This window comes from Petromyzon marinus, unplaced genomic scaffold, assembly GCF_048934315.1.
Source record: "Petromyzon marinus isolate PM22_M1 ecotype Great Lakes invasive population unplaced genomic scaffold, UKy_Petmar_22M1.pri1.0 PM_Scaffold_9, whole genome shotgun sequence".
Taxonomy (NCBI): domain Eukaryota; kingdom Metazoa; phylum Chordata; class Hyperoartia; order Petromyzontiformes; family Petromyzontidae; genus Petromyzon; species Petromyzon marinus.
The window spans coordinates 1,105,305-1,129,620 of record NW_027423699.1 but is presented as its reverse complement, the minus strand read 5'-3'; the positions used below and the strand labels follow the sequence as shown (position 1 = coordinate 1,129,620).

Sequence of the window (24,316 nt, the reverse complement as noted above, 5' to 3'; positions counted from 1 at the left end):
CTTTTCAAAACTAGCTTAGCTCTTATCTCAGAGAAAATCAGATTATACGCACCGAACTAGATCAGTTAGACAAGACACTCTACGAATAACACTTATCATTGAGGGCAACAATGTCCACATCGGATTGGGAACATGTAGACAATATGACTGCCTCTTCAGCTGCTACTATGTCGACCAAATGTAAGGACAACCTGATTTCCAAATTTAACCTCCTCTTCAACAAAATACTGGACCCACACACCAAAAAGCTAGATGTTAACAAAGTCGTAATTAATCGCAGTAACAGTTCTATTTCCAATGGTCTGAAATCCGTTTTAGCTAAAGGTCTAAACTTTGCAGTCACACCTAAACACATACCAGTTAATGAAATCATTGCCCAAGTAGACGTTGCTCTCAGGGGCCCGGGTCACATCACTGCAGACGTAGCAAGATCTGAAATCGCTGCAACTCTCAAAAACGCTAAGATGCCAGCTAGCAACCTCAGCAAAGATGAGCGTTTTGAATTATAGAAATTAAAAAAGAGGGATGACGTTGTAGTCCTCTCAGCTTACAAGAGCAATGCTACTGTCATCATGGATAAACTAAAATATAACAACAAAATTAAAGAATTACTCGACGATGGCAGCTATGCAAAAATAAAAAGAGATCCCACCAACAGCCTCGTCACACAAACCAACAAAATAATTTCTGATTCAACCGCATTAATTTATCAATCTAAACAGTTTTCGTTGAAACCATCTGCTGCCAGGCCACCAAGATTATACGGCTTACCAAAAATACATAAAGTAGATACACCCCTTCGTCCCATCGTCTCTACTATCAACTCCCCCCACATACAAACTGGCTCGTTATTTGTCTGAAATCCTGTGTCCTTTCACTTGAAAAACCACCTCTGCGGTACAAAATTCTACTCACCTGGTAACGACAATCAAGGGTATTTCCCTGTCCCCAGACGACCTGCTTGTCAGTTTTGATCTAGTTTCCTTATTCACCAAAGTTCCTATACCTGACACTATCGCAATCATTGAAGACTTGGTTCATCAAGAACTAAACACTGAGGTACCCCCCCTGGTGAGACACTGCTTAACCAATACATACTTCACTTGGAATGTAACTTTCTACAAACAAACTGAGGGCACCCCAATGGGCTCCCCCCTATCTCCGGTTATAGCTAACATTTTCATGGAGAAATTTGAGACTGACGCCATCCAGACTGCCACTCTGCGCCCAACCTTATGGAAGAGGTACGTGGATGACACTTTTGTCATCTGGCCACATGGCCGGCCTGCTCTAGACCAATTCTTCGACCACATCAATTCCATACACGCAGCCATCAGATTTACCATGGAAGTTGAAAATGATGGCAAGCTACCTTTTTTGGATGTCCTAATAAAAAAGAGACCTGATGGTTCAATGAGCCACTCTGTCTACAGGAAAGCTACCCAAACGGATGCTTATCTGAAACCGGATTCCTTCCACCATCCATCACAGAAGAATTCTCTCATCAAAACTCTGTATCATAGAGCCCAATGCATATCCGACCAGGAACACATAGGCAGTGAACTCAAGCACGTACACCAAGCTCTTAAGGCTAATGGTTACTCCGACTATGCAATCCGCAAAGCTATCACTCAAACCATGAAGAAGGACCCTCTTGAGGAGCCTTTCAAAACCAACACTTTACCCTACATTGCGGGGATCACAAAAAGATCTCCAAAATCTTGAATAAACACAAGATCCAGGTCCGTTTCAACACATTACATAAAATCCGTGATCTGGTTCTGTCTGTAAAAGATGTGATTCCGGACATACAGTACCCTGGTGTCTACAAACTAAGTTGCCTCTGTGGTAGTAGTTACATTGGAGAAACCAAACGCCATGTCTCAGACCGCATTCGTGAACACAAAGCAGACCTTAAACACGGTAGGACCAACACCTCGGCCGTGGCAGATCATTGTTATAATTCAGTAGGCTCACATGACATTGACTTTTCCAAGACAGAGGTTCTTTGTAAGCCATCTGGCTACCATGAGCGATTCGTTCATGAGGCTATCCACATAAACAAGCACAGAGACAATTCCAACCGAGAAGATGGATTCTGGCTTAGCAATCATTGGAAAGATTTGATAAACCATTTCAGGTCTTAATTGATTGTTCACTTACAGCGCCTTTCAGACAGCATACATTAATTTTTCGTCTCCCCCCTCCTCTTCTCAGAACATAGATGGACTCGTCCCTCTAAACAAACTGCCAAATCTCTGCGCGTGGCGCTGACGTTTTTTATAAATAAATACACCGTTTAAAAATAAATAAATTAATGCAAACCGACACACCTGATGACGACCGTTTGTGTTATGGTCGAAACGTCGTGAGAATTTTTTATTGTTTTATATATTTTATTATTATATTGCTTTCCTTCAACGTGACTTTACCGAAAGAGCTAAGAATATGAATTACTGCAGTCACGAAAGCTTTAAATCTTTCATACTCTTTGGTTCTTGCGGTAAAGTCACGTAGGTAGAAAAAATAAAATAAGAAAAAATAAATCGCGACGTTTCGATCGCAACACGAGGGGTCATGCTCAGGCGAAAACATCCAGACATTGTCGCGACAGAAGTCACGTGAGCTGTGTCACGTGACAAAGATGAGGTGACCCCCCCCCAAACCCACCGTGGCTCGCCCAGCTCAGCTGAGCATTGTTTTAATGCGGTGGGCTCACTCAAAATTAATTTCTGTAAGACGAAGGTACTTTGAAAACCCACTGGCTATACTCTTTTATATAAGTGCACAACTTCATCTGTGATGAAGGCTGCACGTTCCGTCGTTTTCATGCAGGAGGTGCTGTAAACCTACAGACCCCCTGCATGAACGACGGAGGTGCAGGGACAGACGTTCGATCGCGTTGGAATCGATCTGCAGACGGCGGTCTTCTCGCACGGCCAGCTCTGTGTCGCCTCATCTCGATCCCGCGATCCCAACCAGCTGAAAGTCCGCGTCGAACCGAACCCCCGGCAAGGCCATCTACTTAACGACGAGGGAAAATTCACACGAAATATCGTTTTCAAGTAATAAGCTTTTAATGAATAAATACAATTATCTAATTCAAAACATAATACAATTCAAAGTTGTTTCATTTTAAAACTTCAAAACGGAGCATCGGGAGCTGCGTGGAGGTGTCGTTCGTGTGCAATTTTTTTTGTGACTTTCCTGGCTCAAGGCCGTAAATGGTTGTGAGGGGCGCCGCAGGCGGTCAGGCTTGCTTCAACCCTTGGTTGTGAACATCCAGACGTTAAACAGCTTGGACCATTTCTCGTCCTATTTCGACAAAATTTTACATCAACACGTAGTACAAAATTATAATTCGTGTTGTAGAGAATGTATCTCCTCTACTTGTGATTGATTAATGATCCGAGTGTGCTGCCTATTTCAAAAACAATGAGTTGCTCCAGAGGGAGATGCTTCCTGAAAACAGAAAAATACCCTTTCCCCTGTATCACAAGAACAATGAGTCTCACCTGAGTTGTCTGTACAGGTTACTTCCAAAACACACACTTTGTCCAAACATCACTTATTCAATGTTTGACCCTTATAGACAAAATGTTACATATACGCACACAATCAGACAGGTATTCATTATAAATTATTCACAGGAATATTAACAAAACTGAATTACTGCAGTGAAATATACTGAATCAGGTTACAACGCATTAACAAGCTATTTTAAAACATACGCTTAACAGTGTATATACAACATACTATTGCGCCATTCAAAACGAGTAGGCCATTGCATGCTGGCGTCTGGGTCAAAATTGATCAAATTCTAAACATTACCTACAAACTCCACAACTGAGATGCCACATCAACCATCGCCCCCTACTGACAGGCTCTTGTCCACATGCAGGCCGGTGCAGGGCCACCAACTTGTGCCACACAGGGGCAGCTGCTACTTGGGGATGCTCTTCAAGTGTTTGAGACGAGATACGATACAAAACTCCGAATTGCCAGAGGCGATTAAGCAAGCACCATATAAATGGAATTATTAGAACCTTGTGAATGCTTGGAAGCTTATTGGCTCTCGCTCATGGTTAGAGAACTACCCAACCCACAGGTCCACAAAGACTGGCCGATCTTACCCTGCAGGTTGAACCTAGGAATTGAGTGTTCAACTTCAAAATTCTTGTCATTAAAGGCCTGTGACAAAGGTGCATCTATTGGAGCGACATCGTCTCAAGCTTACACATCTCCCGGGTCTCTATTTGACTTTGTATTGTCTAGGAAGTCCACCCACACCTCCACTTCCACAAACTTCTGGGAGTTGCCTCGCTCTGCCTCACAGTCAGAATTCTCCTCCTGCTTCACGTTGCCTCCATCGATGTTAAGGTCCCATTGTGGAGTTGAATCTTCATCTTCACATTTTACCTTCACTTCTTCGCTCTTCACCATCACTTCTTCACATTTCACCTTCACCTCTTCATATTTCACCTCGATACCTTTAAAAGTGTCCAAGCTGGGATTTTGTTCCGGTTCTTGTTTCATGAGGGATGAGCTCATTGCGGCACTTTGACTTTCACAAGCTGATTTCAGACTCCATTCCTTGTGGATCTTCTGATGCTTGTGAGTTCTCTGGTGTACATGAAGATGTGGTGACTGTGCAAACGCCTTCCCACACACACTGCACTTGAAGGGTTTCTCTCCTGTGTGTGTTCTCTGGTGTATTTGAAGATTTGGTGAAAGTGCAAACGCCTTCCCACACACACTGCACTTGAAGGGTTTCTCTCCCGTGTGAGTTCTCTGGTGTCTTACAAGAGCAGATGGATCTGAAAACGCCTTCCCACACACACTGCACTTGAAGGGTTTCTCTCCTGTGTGTGTTCTCTGGTGTATTTGAAGATTTGGTGAAAGTGCAAACGCCTTCCCACACACACTGCACTTGAAAGGTTTCTCTCCTGTGTGTGTTCTCTGGTGTCTTTGAAGATTTGTTGAACGTGAAAACGCCTTCCCACACACACTGCACTTGAAGGGTTTCTCTCCTGTGTGTGTTCTCTGGTGTATTTGAAAATTTGGTGAAAGTGCAAACGCTTTCCCACACACACTGCACTTGAAGGGTTTCTCTCCTGTGTGTGTTCTCTGGTGTATTTGAAGATTTGGTGAAAGTGCAAACGCCTTACCACACACACTGCACTTGAAGGGTTTTTCTCCCGTGTGTGTTCTCTGGTGTCTTACAAGAGCAGATGGATCTGAAAACGCCTTCCCACACACACTGCACTTAAAGAGTTTCTCTCCTGTGTGCGTTCTCTGGTGTACTTGAAGATGTGGTGACTGTGAAAACGCCTTCCCACACACACTGCACTTGAAGGGTTTCTCTCCCGTGTGTGTTCTCTGGTGTTTTTTAAGAGTAGATGAATGTGCAAACGCCTTCCCACACACACTGCACTTGAAGGGTTTCTCTCCCGTGTGTGTTCTCTGGTGTCTTTGAAGATTTGGTGAAAGTGAAAAGGCCTTCCCACACACACTGCACTTGAAGGGTTTCTCTCCTGTGTGTGTTCTCTGGTGCGGTGTCAAATTTCCAGTACGATCCGTGTTGTTTGCAGGCCGGTCGCATTGTTGCCTTTTTGCACCAAGCCGCGCCGAGTGCCTTTGCTCCATCGGACAAATTCTGCAGACAGAAAGCGACAGCTGCAGACAGAAAAAAAGAATATAAACACCATCTACACGTCAGTATCGATGCACAGAGGAATGCATACACACAGTAACACGTGACTAACACGTATAGACTTATTCATATATTCATGTTATAGTGAAAAAGTGCCCCAAATTCATCAAACGGGCTGTTATGGCACACAATGAGAGGGCAAATGGTCATAAACGTGCCTGGAAGCCCTAGTATCTTCAAAATGAATGTTAACCTAAAACTCCGAGCACACAATTTCGGATGTCTGGCTACAAAAGGAATATTTATGAAAGCTAAATTCAGCTGACATAGCAAAGGGTGTTGAAAATAATACTATTTGTGTTATGCATAAATGAATGTTTAATCGCAACTTAGAGGTGTGAAGCCAGGCACAGATGTCCTTGAATGCTGGGATGAACAGTTCTGATTTCAGCTGCACGTGTGCTGTGATAACTTCCCGACTACATTCAAACAAAGAGTTCCAGAGAAAAACAAAAATAAACTGTTTTGATATCACCTCCGTGCTCAATAGAGTTAATAGATTATGAGACCTCCTTTGCCAGTAACAAGATATAGTAATAGGTTTTACTCTTTTAACTGGAACAAAAAACTGACACCTTCATTCAAGGCATCATGTTTGCAATAACCACAACACAAGCAGTCAAAATGCAAACAATAGAGACAACTGATAATAAGCACTGTCCTTGAATTTGATTGGTCCACACCCGAGACGCCTTTTGGCGTCTTCTGTTTCAACACCAGTGGAGACTAGGTTCTAAGAAAAGCCGTCTCGGGTGTGGACCAATCAATTTCAAGTACAGTGCTTAGTATTATCAGAGTTGTCTCATTTGTTTGCATTTTGACTGCTTGTGTTGTGGTTATTGCAAACATGATGACTTGAATAAAGCGGTCAGTTTTTTTTGTGCCAGTTAAAAGGGTAAAACCTATTACTATATAGAGTTAATAGGCTTTACTGCACATACAAACTTGACACGATCACACACTCAGAGGCGGAGCCATGAGCAACCCCTCCAGCAATGAAACATTATGAGTTGTTTTGATTTAAAGCTTTCGTGACTGCAGTAATTCATATTCTTAGTTTTTTCGGTAAAGTCACGTTGAAGAGAAACAACAAAATATATATAAAACAATAAAAAAATTTCACGACGTTTCGACCAAAACTCAAACGGTCATCATCAGGTGTGTCGGTTTGCATAAATTTATTTTTAAAACGGCACATTTATTTATTATTATTATTTATAAATAAATGTGCCGTTTTAAAAATAAATTTATGCAAACCGACACACCTGATGATGACCGTTTGAGTTATGGTCGAAACGTCGTGAAATTTTTTTATTGTTTTATATATATTTTGTTATTTTGTTGTTTCTCTTCAACGTGACTTTACCGAAAAAACTAAGAATATTATGAGTTGTTATTAAGTAAGGAGTTGTTAGTACGGAGTTGTTACCAAGGACTTGTCCTAATCCTTTTTATTCGACGTGTGTGATAGCCATCGCGCTCGCTGAAGGTGTTTGCCTTCAGGGAAGTCGTGTACTGTATACGCAACTGCACACAATTCTGTGAGTCGCTTGTAACTGCTTTGCCGTTACTTATTGCCAATTATGGACTCGGACTGTTGTCCTCTCATAGAGTCCCTGGCACGTAATAAAATGCCACACGGTGGCAGTGGGGGGGGGGGTCGCAAAATGCTGATTTATCTATATATATAAAAGCGAAATGTGTGGATGTGTCTGTTCGAAAGTGTTTAGCATACTTCCCAACATGCTACACACTTGAGATTTGGCATGTGGGTAGGTTCCATACTCTACACAATGTAAAAAGTATAAAAATAGACTTTTGTATTTTGGGGGGGGGGGTGGGGGAAATGACCATGGAGTGTGTGACGTCAACCCGCAACACACCTGAGTTAAGCGCTCTGCAATGCTTACCCCTACCATATGGCTCTTCGTGCACCGTACTTTTAGAGCTGTTAACAGCATGCCGGGAGATTTTAGGTGGTGCTTTGCTCCTGGCCGATGAAGCCATTGGCTTCTCGGAGTTTCAATACATATGGGTGCGAAGAACGGGTACAACGGCTATTAAATATAAAGCAGAAATAGCATCTGTTTGTGTGAAGCATCAAAACTATCCAACGCTGAGCTCTGGCATCATGAAAATTTCACAGCTTATGCTGTCTGGAATTTCTAAATGAACGCGACTATTTTCAGCTCGCCACGTCATTCCCTTCCGGAGTGGCCAAAATCGACCTTGCGTAGAAGTGGATTAAGGTTAAATTTCCTTGAGTGAAAACATCCGATTTAGGGAACTTGATTTGTTTCGGCTTTTTTCTTTCTTGCAAGCATCAAATTTTTTCAGGGGTTTTCAGTCAAAGATAAGGGAATATGAAATTTGAAATTTATCCAAGACAAGAATCCAAGTCCCGGGCGAAGCCGGGTAGTGAAGCTAGTTACTAATAAACCCCAATGATCCGATCGAAATTAGGGATTTCAATCGGACCATTGGGGGGGTACGTGCCACCCCACCGCCACTGGCTCCACCACTGTCACACACTGGCATGGTTCACAGGTGGTGGTGTGTCCAGACCCACGCCTGGCCACCTTCACCTGCTCAGTATTAATGGTTCCTCACTCCACAAAGTAATTCATTGAGGATAAATAAACACAGCTGAGGCTGCGTCTCTCTCTCTCTCTCCCCGTGGTCGCGTGGATTTCCTTCCCGATCCCCGGGTTTCCCCTCCATATGTAGAGAGTGAACACCACCACGCGTCTACAGTGAACACCGCCACGCGTCTAGAGTGAACACCGCCACGCGTCTAGAGTGAACACCGCCACATGTCTAGAGTGAACACCGCCACGCGTCCAGAGTGAACACCGCCACGCGTCTAGAGTGAACACCACCACACTGTTCACGAGCCTCACCTTGTGTTGTGGGCAGGTCGCTTCTGAAAACAAAAGCGGCACAGCAGCTCAAGCGGGCTTGGCCTGGTAAAAAAAGAATGAAATAAAAACTGCGTGAATATTTAAAAGTAAAACAAAGTGACAAAGTGGCGAGCCGTGTGAAGACAAATTAAACTTAAGCGAGAGAATTGAAGCAAACGCGATCAGGCGAGGGCAGGAGGCAAGGCCCCGCGTGGCTAGGCCCCGCGCTGTAAAGTTCCAACCTGGACATCGCTTCCATGCTCGCTGCTACTCAATTGACATCCCTATGAGAGAGCGAGGCTCTACCTCGGTAAACAACAACCACCACCACCACAACCACCACCACCACAACCACCACCACCACAACAACCACCACCACAACCACCACCACAACAACCACCACCACAACCACCACCACAACCACCACAACAACCACTACCACAACCACCACCACAACAACCACAACCACCACCACAACAATCACCACCACAACCACCACAACCACCACCACCACAACCACCACAACCACCACCACCACCACAACCACCACAACAACCACTACCACCACCACAACAACCACAACAACCAGCACAACAACCACCACAACAACCACAACCACCACCACAACCACAACCACCACAACAACCACTACCACAACCACCACAACAACCACCACCACAACCACCACCACAACAATCACCACCACAACCACCACAACCACCACCACAACCACCACTACCACAACCACCACCACCACAACCACCACCACAACCACCACCACAGCAACCACCACAACAACCACCACCACAACCACCACAACCACCACCACAACAACCACAACAACCAGCACAACAACCACCACAACCACCACAACAACAACCACCACAGCAACCACTACCACAGCCACTCCCACAACCACCACCCCCACCACCACAACAACCATCACCACAACCACCACCATAACCACCACCACAACCACCACCACCAAAACCACAACAACAACAACCGCCATTCGCCACTACGTGGCGGTGACGTCAGCACGACGCTTGTGCCAGGCTATGTGCACCCTGAGGCCACGTGAAGTGTCGAACGCCCGCTGGCAGGAGGTCACGGGGCAGACCCAGGTGCCACGGGTCGACTGACTGAGATGACTGGCTGATGCACCACCTGTGCCCCCTACTGTGCCAACCTGCTGTGCTTTAGCCACCCGGCGCTCCGCTCGTTGTTCTGAGCGTCGCTCCTCCGTCCTCCGTTGTTGTTGGAGGGCGACTGCCTCCAACTGCCCAGTAGCATCCTTCACGAGCCTCCTCCACAGAGGCCGATCTTGACACCGCTGGTACCAGTCATCGGCAAGTCCACTCAGCTCCACGTCCTCCTGTACCACATCACTCCATCTCTTCTCCAGCCCGTGCCACGCCCGCTTAGCCCCCTCAATCCGGCCAAACAAAAGCTGTTTCGGCATGCGGTGGCTGGGCATGCGGGCTACATGACCCAGCCATCGCAGCCTTGCCTGCCGGAGGAGCTTACTGATGGGACCCTGCCCAGATCTTTCAAGGATTTGTGAGCTCCTCACACAATCCAGTCTGGTTAAACCCAGGATGGATCGTAGGCAGGCCAGCCTAAATGTTTCTAACCGGCGAAGATGTTCCATTAGGGGGGTCCACGTTTCGCAAGCATAGAGAAGGGAGGGAATGACCGTGGCTGAGAAGACCTGAAGCTTTTAGTGCGGAGCGACAGACCAGGTAGCTTCCACACAGCGTTACGCAACCGATGAAAAGATATTGCCGCTCGACTGATTCGGAGTGAGACCTCTTCTGTTAAACTGGAGCCGGTCATAAGCACACTGCCCAGGTATGGGAAACTCTCCACTCTCTCCACAACTGCCCCATCACCGATTGGGAGTTGTGGGGGTGGAGTGTCCGATGGTACAAAATACCCAGGCAGGTGCTTAGTTTTGGTGGGGCTGATGGTAAGGCCCCACCTCTTAGTGGCACGCTCCAGTCTCAGCAGCAGCGTCTCCAATTCCTCCTCCGAATGTGCAGCTATTACCAAATCATCAGCATACATAACGTGGTTGAGCAATAGGGAGCCATCCCTTGACCGCACCCGGGCGTCGATCAGCCTCCCATTATATCTGTACCATATGTAGATTCCCCCGGTACAGCTATTGAAGGCTTCACAAACTACGTGGTCAAAATAGATGTTAAATAATGTGAGAGCCAGAGGACATCCCTGTCGCACCCCAAGGTTAACAGGGAATGGCTCTGACTCCCAGCCACGTAGTTTTACCCGGGCCCGCTCACCATCATGAAGGTCCTTAATGATCGTGAGCAGAGGGTCAGGTACTCCAAAAGCACGAAGAACAACCTAGAGCCCAGGCCTACTGATGGTATCATAGGCCTTGACCAGGTCAATAAAGCAGAGATGTAGGTCTTGTTGGAATTCGCTACACCTCTGCTGTAGCAGACAGACAGAAAATATGGCATCTGTGCAGGACCGCCCTTTCCTGAAACCGCATTGGGGCTCCGCAAGCCTCTCCTCAGCGTGCCTGGCAAGGCGATGTTGAATAATCCTTTCCAGGACCTTTCCCGGCACACTGAGGAGTGAGATGCCCCTGTAGTTGTTACAGTCTGTGTGGTCCCCCATCCTTCCAATCCTGCGGAACCCGTCCAGTGGTCCAGACTGTTGTTATGATGTCATATAGGGCAGTCTGTGCACAAACGCCGCCCTCCCTCAGCATTTCGCTTGGGAGATCATCTCTGCCCGCTGCCTTTCCTGGTCTCAGACTCCGGATCGCCTTCAGTACTTCCTCAACAGATGGCACCTCAGCCAGCCACTCACAGGGGGTGACTTCTTCCAATATTTGAGGCACCGCAGCCTCAGCAGGGTCATCCTCACTTTGTGCCACGATGTTTTCCTGGCTGAGGGATTTTCCCTCCCCCAGGACCTCACAGAAATGCTCAGCAAATCTGCAAACCTGTTCCTGGGGGTCGGAGATTGGGTCACCGTTTTTTCCCCTAATGATGGTAATAGGTGTGGCGCTGCAGATTACTTTTTTGATGGAGTTAAATAGAGATTTGTGATCACGGGCCACTGAGGCAGACTCCATCTCCTCAGCAACCCGCGACCACCACCCATCCTTGCAGTGCCTCACGGCTCTCCGAACCTCCGAGCGAAGGCTGCGGCAAGCCTCCTCATTCTCTGACGTGGGATTCTGTAGCCGATGACAGTGGGCCTGTTGCTTTTTCTCAACCATCCTGAACACCTCCTCTGTCAGCCAGGGTCTCTGGGGAGGTCTGGACCACGTACCCAAAGCAGCCATTGCAGCTGCATGAGTCACAGTCCTAAACCTCGCCCATTTACCCTCGACATCAGGAGGAGTCGGGGACGATGCCAATCCCAGCCGCAAGCGATGATGAAATTCTCGCTTGCAACTTTCATCAGATAACTGAGACCAGGCCACTTTAGGTTGTAATGGGGTCCTGCGTGTACACCCACCACCGGAGTGGAAGAATGGCAGGCGCATCTTACAGATGACTAGTTCATGGTCAGAGGGCAGATCAGCTCCACGGTAGGTCCTGGTGTCAAAGACATGGGCTCGCATCCGCTGGTCCGTCACTATGTAGTCCAGCAGATGTTCTTTCTTGGACCCGGCATACATCCATGATGTTGTGTGGATGCGCCGATGCCGGAACAGCGTGTTGGTAATTACAAGCCCATGGGCTGCACAAAAATCTAGCAGCCTCCTACCGTTGTTATTGAGCTGATCTGGCCCATGCCCTCCAATCACTCCAGACCAGGTGCCAGTATCATGACCAACTCGGACATTTAAGTCACCCAACATGATGACTCTATCCCGAGGTCATAGAAGGCATCTGACTCATCGGCTTTGCCTGCATCCCTCCACGGATGTTCATCTTCGGTGAGGGCATATGTAACCACGACCACCATTCCTCGCCTCCGGTTGATGGGAAGGCGAGCCCAAAGTAGCCTGGGACTTACAGCTTCCCACACCTCACCGCCACGCTCCCACGCCCCCTTCATTCTTTTGTTCAAAAGAAGAGCCACACCCTGTTGTTTGGCAGTCTGCTGCCCCGAGTAGAGGACTGTCCACCCCTCATGGTGGCAGGAGCCAGAGCCGGTCCACCGGACCTCCTGAATGCCACACAGATCCAGGCGGTACCGGTACAGCTCCCGACAGAGGAGGGGCAGCCTCTCCTCCGCAGTGAGCGTTCGAACATTCCACGTGGCCACCCACAACAACCACCACAACAACCACCACCACAACCACCACAACCACCACAACAACCACCTCAACCACCACCACCACCACAACCAACACCACAACAACCACCACCACAACCACCACCAATACAACCAACACCACAACCACCAACACCACAACAACCAACACAACCACACCACAACAACCACCACCACAACCACCACCGCAACCACAACAACAACCGCCACAACCACCACAACAACCACCACCGCAACCACAACAACAACCACCACCACAACCACAACAACCACCACAACAACCACCACCACAACCACCACCACAACCACCACCACCACAACAACCACCACCACAACAACCACCACAACAACCACCACAACAAGTAAAACAAAGTGACAAAGAGGCGAGCCGAGTGAAACAAATTAAACTTAAGCGAGAGAATTGAAGCAAACGCGATCAGGCGAGGGCAGGAGGCAAGGCCCCGCGTGGCTAGGCCCCGCGCTATAAAGTTACAACCTGGACATCGCTTCCATGCTCGCTGATACTCAATTGACATCCCTACGAGAGAGAGGCTCTACCTCGGTAAACAACAACAACCACCACTACAACCACCACCACAACAACCACCACCACCACCACAACCGCGATGAGAATTTCTCACCTCGTATTTCAGTGGACGGGCGGATCAGCAGCTTCCTGTTACCTCGTGACGTCACGCGACAGCAGGCGGTGACATGACGTCATTTGTGGGGAACGATAACACTCCCCTCCCACAATGAGCGGCTCCGTACGTGAATATATTATGTTAATGAACCCGGCCCATATGTTCATAGTTCATTTAGTTCATAGTTCATTTATTTGGTATAGCCCTGTGAGCCATTCGGCTCTTGAATCGGGTGCAACCGCAGCAAACAAAAAAACTAAAACATGAACAAGAAAACATCTTAAAGTGACTTTGTGACTGTGCAAACAGAAAATCCAGGAAAAAAATATCAAAATATTCCTGAAATAGCACCGTACACCAACGCTGTGTGCAAAAATCCCAGTGGGATGCAAGTCAAATAACAACAACAACAACCACAAGACAACTAAGATTAAGGCCATCAGTCTAACTCCGTACTACAATAAACAAAAACATGGCCAAAACAAAAAAACTTTTCGAAATCACCAAAATAAAAGCCATAAATCCAATGTAACAGTGATCATAGGGACTGACCGAATTTTTTACAATAAACTACATAAATAAATTATAACACCAAAATCTAGAGCCATATTTTAGGCCACTGAATAGCAGTGGCAGCTAGGGGTGTACAACTCCTCTAGAGCAGTTTTGAGTGAAGATCTCATAGGTAGTGATTCAAGTTGTAGTTTATTGACAATAGCATTCCAGACCCTGGGGGCATCAATATCAAAGGCCCTTCCTCCGGTTTTTGTATGGCAATAGGGAATGTGAACCTGGTAGATGAGCGAAGACCTGAGGTCAAATTTGTTCTTTGAAACAGAGAGGAGATCCAGTAGGTAGTCTGCGGATTTTTTTGTAAGTACATCGTGAATAAATAAAATCTGGTGTACAAGCCGTCAAACATTAAGAGATGTTAAGTTTGACCCAATGTAGAGATCACAGTGGTGAGTCCTGTATGGGCAGTTCAATGCAAATCTTAAGGCCGAGTGATAGATGGAATCAAGCTTCTTCAGTACAGTACTTGGGGCTGATTTATACACGATGTCACAGTAGTCAAGTAGAGGCAGTATGGTAGCTTTTATCAATTCCAAACGGAACATAGGGGGGAAGCAGTGCTTGTGTCGATACAGTAAACCAATTTTTAATATAGTCTTTTAACCAATATAATCAATGTGATCTTCAAAATTCAGTTTTGAATCCAGGATGACCCCAAGATACTTATAGAACTTGACTTGCTCTATTTGATCATTATTTAAGGAATGTAGTTTGGAAAAAATAACTTCCTGCTTTAATCCCGGTGAGAAGCATAGCACCTTGGTTTTGGAGGTATTTAGGACTAGTTTAAGAGAAACTAGCTGATGTTGTAGTTTGTTGAAATCACCCTGGAGCTTAGCAATCACGTCATCTGGAGAGCGGCCAGCAGTAATCAGTATCGTGTCATCTGCAAAAAGATTTACCCTGGAATGATCCAGTTCAGTGCCCAAGTCATTGACATAAAGAGAGAACAAGAGGGGGCCGAGGATGGAACCCTGTGGAACCCCCTTTTGTTATCTTAACACTGTTTGACCTCCAACCATCTATGAATACAGTTTGGGTGCGAGAAAAGAGGTAATATTTTAACCATTTTTCTGTGTTTTTGGAAAAACCGAGGCAACTTAGTTTACTAAGCAGGGTGTTGTGGTCTACTGTATCAAAAGCTTTGGACAGGTCAAGAAAAAGACAGGCACAGTACTGCTTATTATCAAGGCTACTGTAAATTTGATTCAGAGAATCTAATGCAGCAGATGTGGTGCTGCATTTTTTTCGGAACCCAGATTGTTTTAGATGTAGTAGATTGTTGGTGGACAAGAAACTGCTAATTTGGTAGTTCAATAATTTTTCAAAAAATTTTCATCAATGGGGACAAAATTGAGATAGGTCGGTAGTTATTGGGATCAATAATTTGCATGAGCAGGGGTGACTCCCAATACATTATCAAAAATATTACCAGCTTCAGAAAAATGAAGGTTAAAATTGTCAACTATTTTTTTGGGATCTGAAAAATATTCTCCATTTCGGTTAAGCTCAAAGGGCAGATTGTCTGTTTTGGATGCCTTTTCGATAGATTTGATTGTTTTCCAAAAAAATCCTGGAATTTCCATGTGATTTCAGGAGAGTGGAGGAAAAGTAGGCATTTTTTGCATGCCGTATTTTTTTTACGCATCTATTCCTTAAAATCCTGTATTCTAGGCAGTCATTTACCAAATTACTTTTCTGAGCACATGCCCAAGCCTTGTCCCTAGTTTTCATGAGCTTTGTAATCAAAGGATCATACCATGGTGGGCGGTTGCCTTTAGTTTTAAATCTAACCAACGGAGCATGTTTGTGAAGAATTTGGAGAAACGTGTACCTGAAAGTCTCCCAAGCCGTAGTCAGGTTGGGGATATCACAGACCTTGTCAATGTCTGAGTGAAGCACATCATTTGTAAATGCCTGAGTGCGGAAGTGCCTCAAAGAGTGCTTCTCAACAATTTTAGGGGGGGCTTTGGGTCTGGCTGATGATCTCACCCCAAAAATGAAGGAGTGATCACTAAGGTTATTACCCAGAACACCAGTCAGTGTGAAATTGTGAGGGGCATTTGTCAATTGGACGTCAAGCAGAGTTGACTGTCCCAGATTTTTTAGGTTGGGTCTTGTGGGGACATTTATTAATTGAAACAGGTTAAATTCATCTGTAAAATTTGTGGCCACGGCCGGCGTGTTTAGCCAATTCCAATTTAGATCACCCACTAAAACTATTTCACCTTTAGGGAGGCCCCCAAAAAGCTCTCTCAATGCCAATGCAGCTTCAACATCCTTCCAACAAGGCGGTCTATAGCAGCACACTACCAATATCTGTTGATTATTTGGGAGAGTTATTCTGAGAGCCAAACCTTCAAAGCAACATTTTTTAAACAAGGAGTGAGATGGTGAACATATATTACGAACATAGATGGCAATGCCACCTCCTTTAGATTCTCGGTCAAGCCAAAAAAGGTTGTAGTTGTCAATCGTAATCTGCAAGTCATTGACCGCAGGAGTGAGAAATGTTTCTGTTAGGCAAAAAATGTCCGGGTCAAGATTTGCCACTTCTAGTTTTAGTTGACTTAATTTAATCACAAGCCCTCTGATGTTGACATGTAGAACACCAACACCTCTCCTGCCAGAAAAATCTACAGAATTACACAAGTTCTTTTCATTTGGGCCAGGATGAAGCTCAATACCACCCAGAAATAAGAAAAGTAGAATTAACAGTTTGCACAAGTATTTTCTGTGAAAGGATGAAGAGCGGGGAACCTTGGACGAATAGCAGCAGCTCGCAAATGGTGTTAAAAAGGATACAATGATGGAGTGTACAAGTGTCTATGAGCTGTTTCATTTGCAGGTGTAGTGCCAAATCGAGCAACAAGTATTGACGCAAAATAACGAGGGTAGCCGTTTGTGGAGTTGAGTGTGGCACTAGATATGTCCGGGAGGGACAGCAGTATGATACGGAGCATCGGGAGCTTGCGTGGAGGCGTCGTTCGTGTGCAATTTTTTTCGTGACTTTCCTGGCCCAAAGCCATAAATGGTTGTGAGGGGCGCTGCAGGCGGTCAGGCTTGCTTCAACCCTTGGTTGTGAACATCCAGACGTTAATCAGCAAGGAGCATTTCTCGTCCTAATTCGACAAAATCTACGTCAATACGTAATACAAAATTATAATTCGTGTTGTAGAGAATGTACCTCCTCTACGTGTAAGTTTTGAGTGGTATGCCTTGTAATTGATGAATGATCAGTGTGCTCCCTATTTCAAAGACAATGAGTTGCTCCAGAGGGAGATGCTTTCTGAAAACGCAAAAATACCCTTTGACCTGTATCACAAGAACAATGAGTCTCACCTGAGTTATCTGTACAGGTTACTTCCAAACACACACTTTGTCCTAACATCACTTATTTAATGTTTGACCCTTATAGACAAAATCTTACATATACGCACACAATCAGCCAAGTATTCATTATAAATTATTGACAGGAATATTAACAAAATTGTATTACTACAGTGTAATATACTGCATCAGGTTACATCGCATTAACAAGAAGCTATTTAAAAAAATACACACCGTCTGCTTAACAGTCTATGTACAACATACTATTGAGCCATTCAAAACGAGTAGGCCATTTCATGCTGGCATCTGGGTCAAAATTTATGAAATTCTAAACATTACCTACAAACTCCAGAACCAAGATGCCACATCAACCATCGCCCCCTACTGACAGGCTCTTGTCCACATGCAGGCCGGTGCAGGGCCACCACCTTGTGCCACACAGGGGCAGCTGCTACTTGGGGATGCTCTTCAAGTGTTTGAGACGAGATACGATACAAAACTCCGAATTGCCAGAGGCGATTAAGCAAGCACCGTATAAATGGAATTATTAGAACATAGTGAATGCTTGGAAGCTTATTGGTTCTCGCTCCTGGTTAGAGATCTACCCAACCCACAGGTCCACAAGGACTGGCCGATCTTACCCTGCAGGTTGAACCTAGGAATTGATTGTTCAACTTCACATTCTTGTCATTAAAGGCCTGTGACAAAGGTGCATCTATTGGAGTGACATCGTCCCAAGCTTACACATCTACCGGGTCTCTATTTGACTTTGTATTGTCTAGGAAATCCACCCACACCTCCACTTCCACAAACTGCTGGGAGTAGCCTCGCTCTGCCTCACAGTCAGAATTCTCCTCCTGCTTCACGTTGCCTCCATCGATGTTAAGGTCCCATTGTGGAGTTGAATTTTCATCTTCACATTTTACCTTCACTTCTTCGCTCTTCACCATCACTTCTTCACATTTCACCTTCACCTCTTCATATTTCACCTCGATACCTTTAAAAGTGTCCAAGCTGGGTTTTTCTTCCGGTTCTTGTTTCATGAGGGATGAGCTCATTGCGGCACTTTGACTTTCACAAGCTGATTTCAGACTCCACTCCTTGTGGATCTTCTGATGCTTGTGAGTTCTCTGGTGTACATGAAGATGTGGTGACTGTGCAAACGCCTTCCCACACACACTGCACTTGAAGGGTTTCTCTCCTGTGTGTGTTCTCTGGTGTATTTGAAGATTTGGTAAAAGTGCAAACGCCTTCCCACACACACTGCACTTGAAGGGTTTCTCTCCCGTGTGAGTTCTCTGGTGCCTTACAAGAGCAGATGGATCTGAAAACGCCTTCCCACACACACTGCACTTGAAGGGTTTCTCTCCCGTGTGAGTTCTCTGGTGTCTTACAAGAGTAGATGGATCTGAAAACGCCTTCCCACACACACTGCACTTGAAGGGTTTCTCTCCTGTGTGTGTTCTCTGGTGTATTTGAAGATTTGGTGAAAGTGCAAAAGCCTTCCCACACACACTGCACTTGAAGGGTTTCTCTCCTGTGTGTGTTCTCTGGTGTCTTTGAAGATTTGTTGAACGTGAAAACGCCTTCCCACACACACTGCACTTGAAGGGTTTCTCTCCTGTGTGTGTTCTCTGGTGTAATTGAAGATTTGGTGAAAGTGCAAACGCCTTCCCACACACACTGCACTTGAAGGGTTTCTCTCCTGTGTGTGTTCTCTGGTGTAATTGAAGATTTGGTGAAAGTGCAAACGCCTTCCCACACACACTGCACTTGAAGGGTCTTTCTCCCGTGTGTGTTCTCTGGTGTCTTACAAGAGCAGATGGATCTGAAAACGCTTTCCCACACAAACTGCACTTAAAGAGTTTCTCTCCTGTGTGCGTTCTCTGGTGTACTTGAAGATGTGGTGACTGTGAAAAAGCCTTCCCACACACACTGCACTTGAAGGGTTTCTCTCCCGTGTGTGTTCTCTGGTGTTTTTTAAGATTAGATGAATGTGCAAACGCCTTCCCACACACACTGCACTTGAAGGGTTTCTCTCCTGTGTGTGTTCTCTGGTGTATTTGAAGATTTGGTGAAAGTGAAAAGGCCTTCCCACACACACTGCACTTGAAGGGTTTCTCTCCTGTGTGTGTTCTCTGGTGCCGTGTCAAATTTCCAGTACGATCTGTGTTGTTTGCATGCCGGTCGCATTGTTGCCTTTTTGCACCGAGCCGCGCCGAGTGCCTTTGTTCCATCAGACAAATTCTGCAGAGGAAGCGACAGCTGCAGACAGAAAAAAAGAATATAAACACCATCTACACGTCAGTATCGATGCACAGAGGAATGCATACACACAGTAACACGTGACTAACACGTCTATACTTATTCATATATTAATGTTATCGTGAAAAAGTGTCCCAAATTCATCAAACGGGCTGTTATGGCACACAATGAGAGGGCAAATGGTCAAAAACGTGTCTGGAAGCCCTAGTATCTTCAAAATGAATGTTAACCTAAAACTCCGAGCACACAATTTTGGATGTCTGGCTACAAAAGGAATATTTATGAAAGTTAAATTCAGCTGACATAGCAAAGGGTGTTGAAAATAATACTATTTGTGTTATGCATAAATGAATGTTTAATCGCAACTTAGAGGTGTGAAGCCAGGCACAGATGTCCTTGAATGCTGGGATGAACAGTTCCGATTTCAGCTGCACGTGTGCTGTGATAACTTCCCGACTACATTCAAACAAAGAGTTCCAGAGAAAAACAAAAATAAACTGTTTTGATATCACCTCCGTGCTCAATAGAGTTAATAGATTATGAGACCTCCTTTGCCAGTAACAAGATATAGTAATAGGTTTTACTCTTTTAACTGGAACAAAAAACTGACACCTTCATTCAAGGCATCATGTTTGCAATAACCACAACACAAGCAGTCAAAATGCAAACAATAGAGACAACTCTGATAATAAGCACTGTCCTTGAATTTGATTGGTCCACACCCGAGACGCCTTTTGGCGTCTTCTGTTTCAACACCAGTGGAGACTAGGTTCTAAGAAAAGCCGTCTCGGGTGTGGACCAATCAATTTCAAGGACAGTGCTTAGTATTATCAGAGTTGTCTCATTTGTTTGCATTTTGACTGCTTGTGTTGTGGTTATTGCAAACATGATGACTTGAATAAAGGTGTCAGTTTTTTTGTGCCAGTTAAAAGGGTAAAACCTATTACTATATAGAGTTAAAAGGCTTTACTGCAAATACAAACTTGACACTATCACACACTCAGAGGCGGAGCCATGAGCAACCCCTCCAGCAATGAAACATTATGAGTTGTTATTAAGTAAGGAGTTGTTAGTAAGGAGTTGTTAGTAAGGAGTTGTTACTAAGGACTTGTCCTAATCCTTTTTATTCGACGTGTGTGATAGGCATCGCGCTCGCTGACGGTGTTTGCCTTCAGGGAAGTCGTGTACTGTATACGTAACTGCACACAATTCTGAGTCGCTTGTAACTGCTTTGCCGTTACTTATTGCCAATTATGGACTCGGACTGTTGTCCTCTTATAGAGTCCCTGGCACGTAATAAAATGCCACACGGTGGCAGTGGGGGGGGGTCGCAAAATGCTGATTTATCTATATATATAAAAGCGAAATGTGTGGATATGTGTGTCTCTTCGAAAGTGTTTAGCATACTTCCCAACATGCTACACACTTGAAATTTGGCATGTGGGTAGGTTCCATACTGTACACAATGTAAAAAGTATAAAAATAGACTTTTGTATTTTGGGGGGGGGGGGGGGTGGGGGAAATGACCATGGAGTGTGTGACGTCAACCCGCAACACACCTGAGTTAAGCGCTCTGCAATGCTTACCCCTACCATATGGCTCTTCGTGCACCGTACTTCTAGAGCTGTTAACAGCATGCCGGGAGATTTTAGGTGGTGCTTTGCTCCTGGCCGATGAAGCCATTGGCTTCTCGGAGTTTCAATACATATGGGTGCGAAGAACGGGTACAACGGCTATTAAATATAAAGCAGAAATAGCATCTGTTTGTGTGAAGCATCAAAAACTATCCAACGCTGAGCTCTGGCATCATGAAAATTTCACAGCTTATGCTGTCTGGAATTTCTAAATGAACGCGACTATTTTCAGCTCGCCACGTCATTCCCTTCCGGAGTGGCCAAAATCGACCTTGCGTAGAAGTGGATTAAGGTTAAATTTCCTTGAGTGAAAACATCCGATTTAGGGAACTTGATTTGTTTCGGCTTTTTTCTTTCTTGCAAGCATCAAATTTTTTCAGGGGTTTTCAGTGAAAGACAAGGGAATATGAAATTTGAAATTTATCCAAGTCAAGAATCCAAGTCCCGGGCGAAGCCGGGTAGTGAAGCTAGTTACTAATAAACCCCAATGATCCGATCGAAATTAGAGATTTCAATCGGACCGTTGGGGGGGTACGTGCCACCCCACCCCCACTGGCTCCACCACTGTCACACACTGGCATGGTTCACAGGTGGTGGTGTGTCCAGACCCACGCCTGGCCACCTTCACCTGCTCAGTATTAATGGTTCCTCACTCCACAAAGTAATTCATTGAGGATAAATAAACACAGCTGAGGCTGCGTGTCTCTCTCTCTCTCCCCGTGGTCGCGTGGATTTCCTTCCCGATCCCCGGGTTTCCCCTCCATATGTAGAGTGAACACCACCACGTGTCTAGAGTGAACACCGCCATGCGTCTAGAGTGAACACCACCATGCGTCTAGAGTGAACACCACCATGCGTCTAGAGTGAACACCGCCACGCGTCCAGAGTGAACACCGCCACGCGTCCAGAGTGAACACCACCACGCGTCTAGAGTGAACACCACCACGTGTCTATAGTGAACACCGCCACGCGTCTAGAGTGAACACCGCCACGCGTCTAGAGTGAACACCGCCACGCGTCTAGAGTGAACACCACCACGCGTCTAGAGTGAACACCGCCACGCGTCTAGAGTGAACACCACCACGCGTCTAGAGTGAACACCACCACGCGTCTAGAGTGAACACCGCCACGCGTCTAGAGTGAACACCACCACGCTGTTGACAAGCCCCACCTTGTTGTTGTTGTTGTTGTGGGCAGGTCGCTTCTGAAAACAAGAACGGTTTCAGCAGCTCAACGTGGGCGTGGCCTGGTAAAGAAATAAAAATAAAAAAACTGTGAATATTTAAAACAAAACAAAGTTACAAAGTAGCGAGCCAGGTGAAGAGAAATTAAAACTAAAGCAAGATACTCTTTGGTTCTTTCGGTAAAGCCACGTAGAAAAAAAATTAAATAAATTAAATAATAGTTTCAGTTTAATTTATTTGGTATAGCCCTGTGAGCCATTTGGCTCTTGACTCGGGTGCAACCGCAATAAACAAAAAACATGAACAAGAAAACATCTTAAAGTGACTATGTGATTGTGCAAACAAAGAATCCAGGAAAAAACAGCAAAAATATTGCACAAAAAGCACCGTACACCAACGCTGTGTGCAAATGGCATGCGACGTTTCGATTGCAACACAAGCAATCATCATCAGGTACAAGTGAAAGAAGACAAACCTAGTAAACTTAGAAACGTATTGCAATACAACAGAGAGTCGGCTAACAGAACAGTCAACAACACCCCACCTGGGTGATTACTTTCTTACAAAGATTGCTAAATTAAGCGAGAGAATTGAAGCAAACGCGATCAGGCGAGGGCAGGAGGCAAGGCCCCGCGTGGCAAGGCCCCGCGCTGTAAAGTTCCAACCTGGACATCGCTTCCATGCTCGCTGCTACACAATTGACATCCCTACGAGAGAGAGCGAGGCTCTACCTCTGTAAACAACCACCACCACTACAACCAGCACCACAACCACCACCACAACTACAACCACCACCACAACCACCACCAGCACCAAAACAACCAGCACCAAAACAACCACCACCAAAACAACCACCACCACAACCACAAACACCACCACAACAACCACCACAACAACCACCACAACAACCACCACCACAACAACCACCACAGCAACAACCACCACAGCAACAACCACCACAACCACAACCACAACCTCAAACACCACCACAACCACCACCAATACAACCACCACTACAACCACAACCACCACCACCACAACAACCATAACCACCACAACCACGACCACAACCACCACCACCACCACCACAACCACCACCAAAACCACCACAACCACCACCACAACAACCACCACCACCACAACCACCACCACAACCACCACCACAACAACCACCACCGCAGCCACCACCACAACCACCACCACCATAACCACCACAACCACCACCAGAACAACCACCGCAGCCACCACCACAACCACCACCACAACAACCACCACAACCACCACCACAACAACCACCACAAGTAAAACAAAGTGACAAAGTGACAAAGTGGCGAGCCGAGTGAAGACAAATTAAACTTATGCGAGAGAATTGAAGCAAACGCGATCAGGCGAGGGCAGGAGGCAAGGCCCCGCCGCGTGGCTAGGCCGCACGCTGTAAACTTCCAACCTGGACATCGCTTCCATGCTCGCTGCTACTCAATTGACATCCCTACGAGAGAGAGAGCGAGGCTCTACCTCGGCAAACAACAACCACCACAACAACCACCACCACAACAACCACCACAACAACCACCACAACAACCACCACAACAACCACCACAACAACCACCACAACAACCACCACCACCACAACCGCGATGAGAATAACTCACCTCGGATTTCAGTGCACGGCGGAGCAGCAGCTTCCTGTTAATTCGTGACGTCACGCGGCAGCAGGAGTTGACATGACGTCACTTGCGGGTACAAAACTCCCCTCCCACAATGAGCGGTTCTTAACTTGAATAAATTATGTTAATGAGTCTGACCCATA

General features: G+C 45.8%; 2 protein-coding genes across 9 annotated transcripts; both read right to left on the bottom strand.

Moving 5' to 3' along the window:
- Window positions 1-3,058: 3,058 nt before the first annotated feature.
- On the bottom strand, window positions 3,059-24,164 carry LOC142923920 (uncharacterized). The gene is made up of 4 exons (XM_076064934.1): window positions 24,159-24,164; window positions 8,614-8,676; window positions 6,043-6,132; window positions 3,059-5,656 (listed from the first exon to the last, which is right to left on the bottom strand). Exon 4 carries the CDS (start codon window positions 5,644-5,646, stop codon window positions 4,234-4,236), a length of 1,413 nt encoding a protein of 470 aa, XP_075921049.1. The 5' UTR covers window positions 5,647-5,656; window positions 6,043-6,132; window positions 8,614-8,676; window positions 24,159-24,164; the 3' UTR covers window positions 3,059-4,233.
- On the bottom strand, window positions 14,207-24,316 carry LOC142923918 (uncharacterized). 8 transcript variants are annotated; one of them, XM_076064920.1, is made up of 4 exons: window positions 24,159-24,316; window positions 22,494-22,568; window positions 20,052-20,144; window positions 14,207-19,688 (listed from the first exon to the last, which is right to left on the bottom strand). In XM_076064920.1, the coding sequence occupies exon 4, from the start codon at window positions 19,658-19,660 to the stop codon at window positions 18,164-18,166; it is 1,497 nt and encodes a 498-aa protein (XP_075921035.1). In that variant the 5' UTR covers window positions 19,661-19,688; window positions 20,052-20,144; window positions 22,494-22,568; window positions 24,159-24,316; the 3' UTR covers window positions 14,207-18,163. The 8 variants fall into 8 exon arrangements, with proteins under 8 accessions (XP_075921035.1, XP_075921036.1, XP_075921040.1 ...); XM_076064921.1 differs by having other exon boundaries at window positions 20,055-20,144; XM_076064925.1 differs by lacking the exon at window positions 24,159-24,316 and adding an exon at window positions 23,954-24,127.

Coding starts and splice junctions, on each gene's coding strand:
- LOC142923920 (XM_076064934.1), bottom strand. CDS start 5,646: ATGGAGCAAAGGCACTCGGCGCGGCTTGGTGCAAAAAGGCAACAATGC.
- LOC142923918 (XM_076064920.1), bottom strand. CDS start 19,660: ATGGAACAAAGGCACTCGGCGCGGCTCGGTGCAAAAAGGCAACAATGC.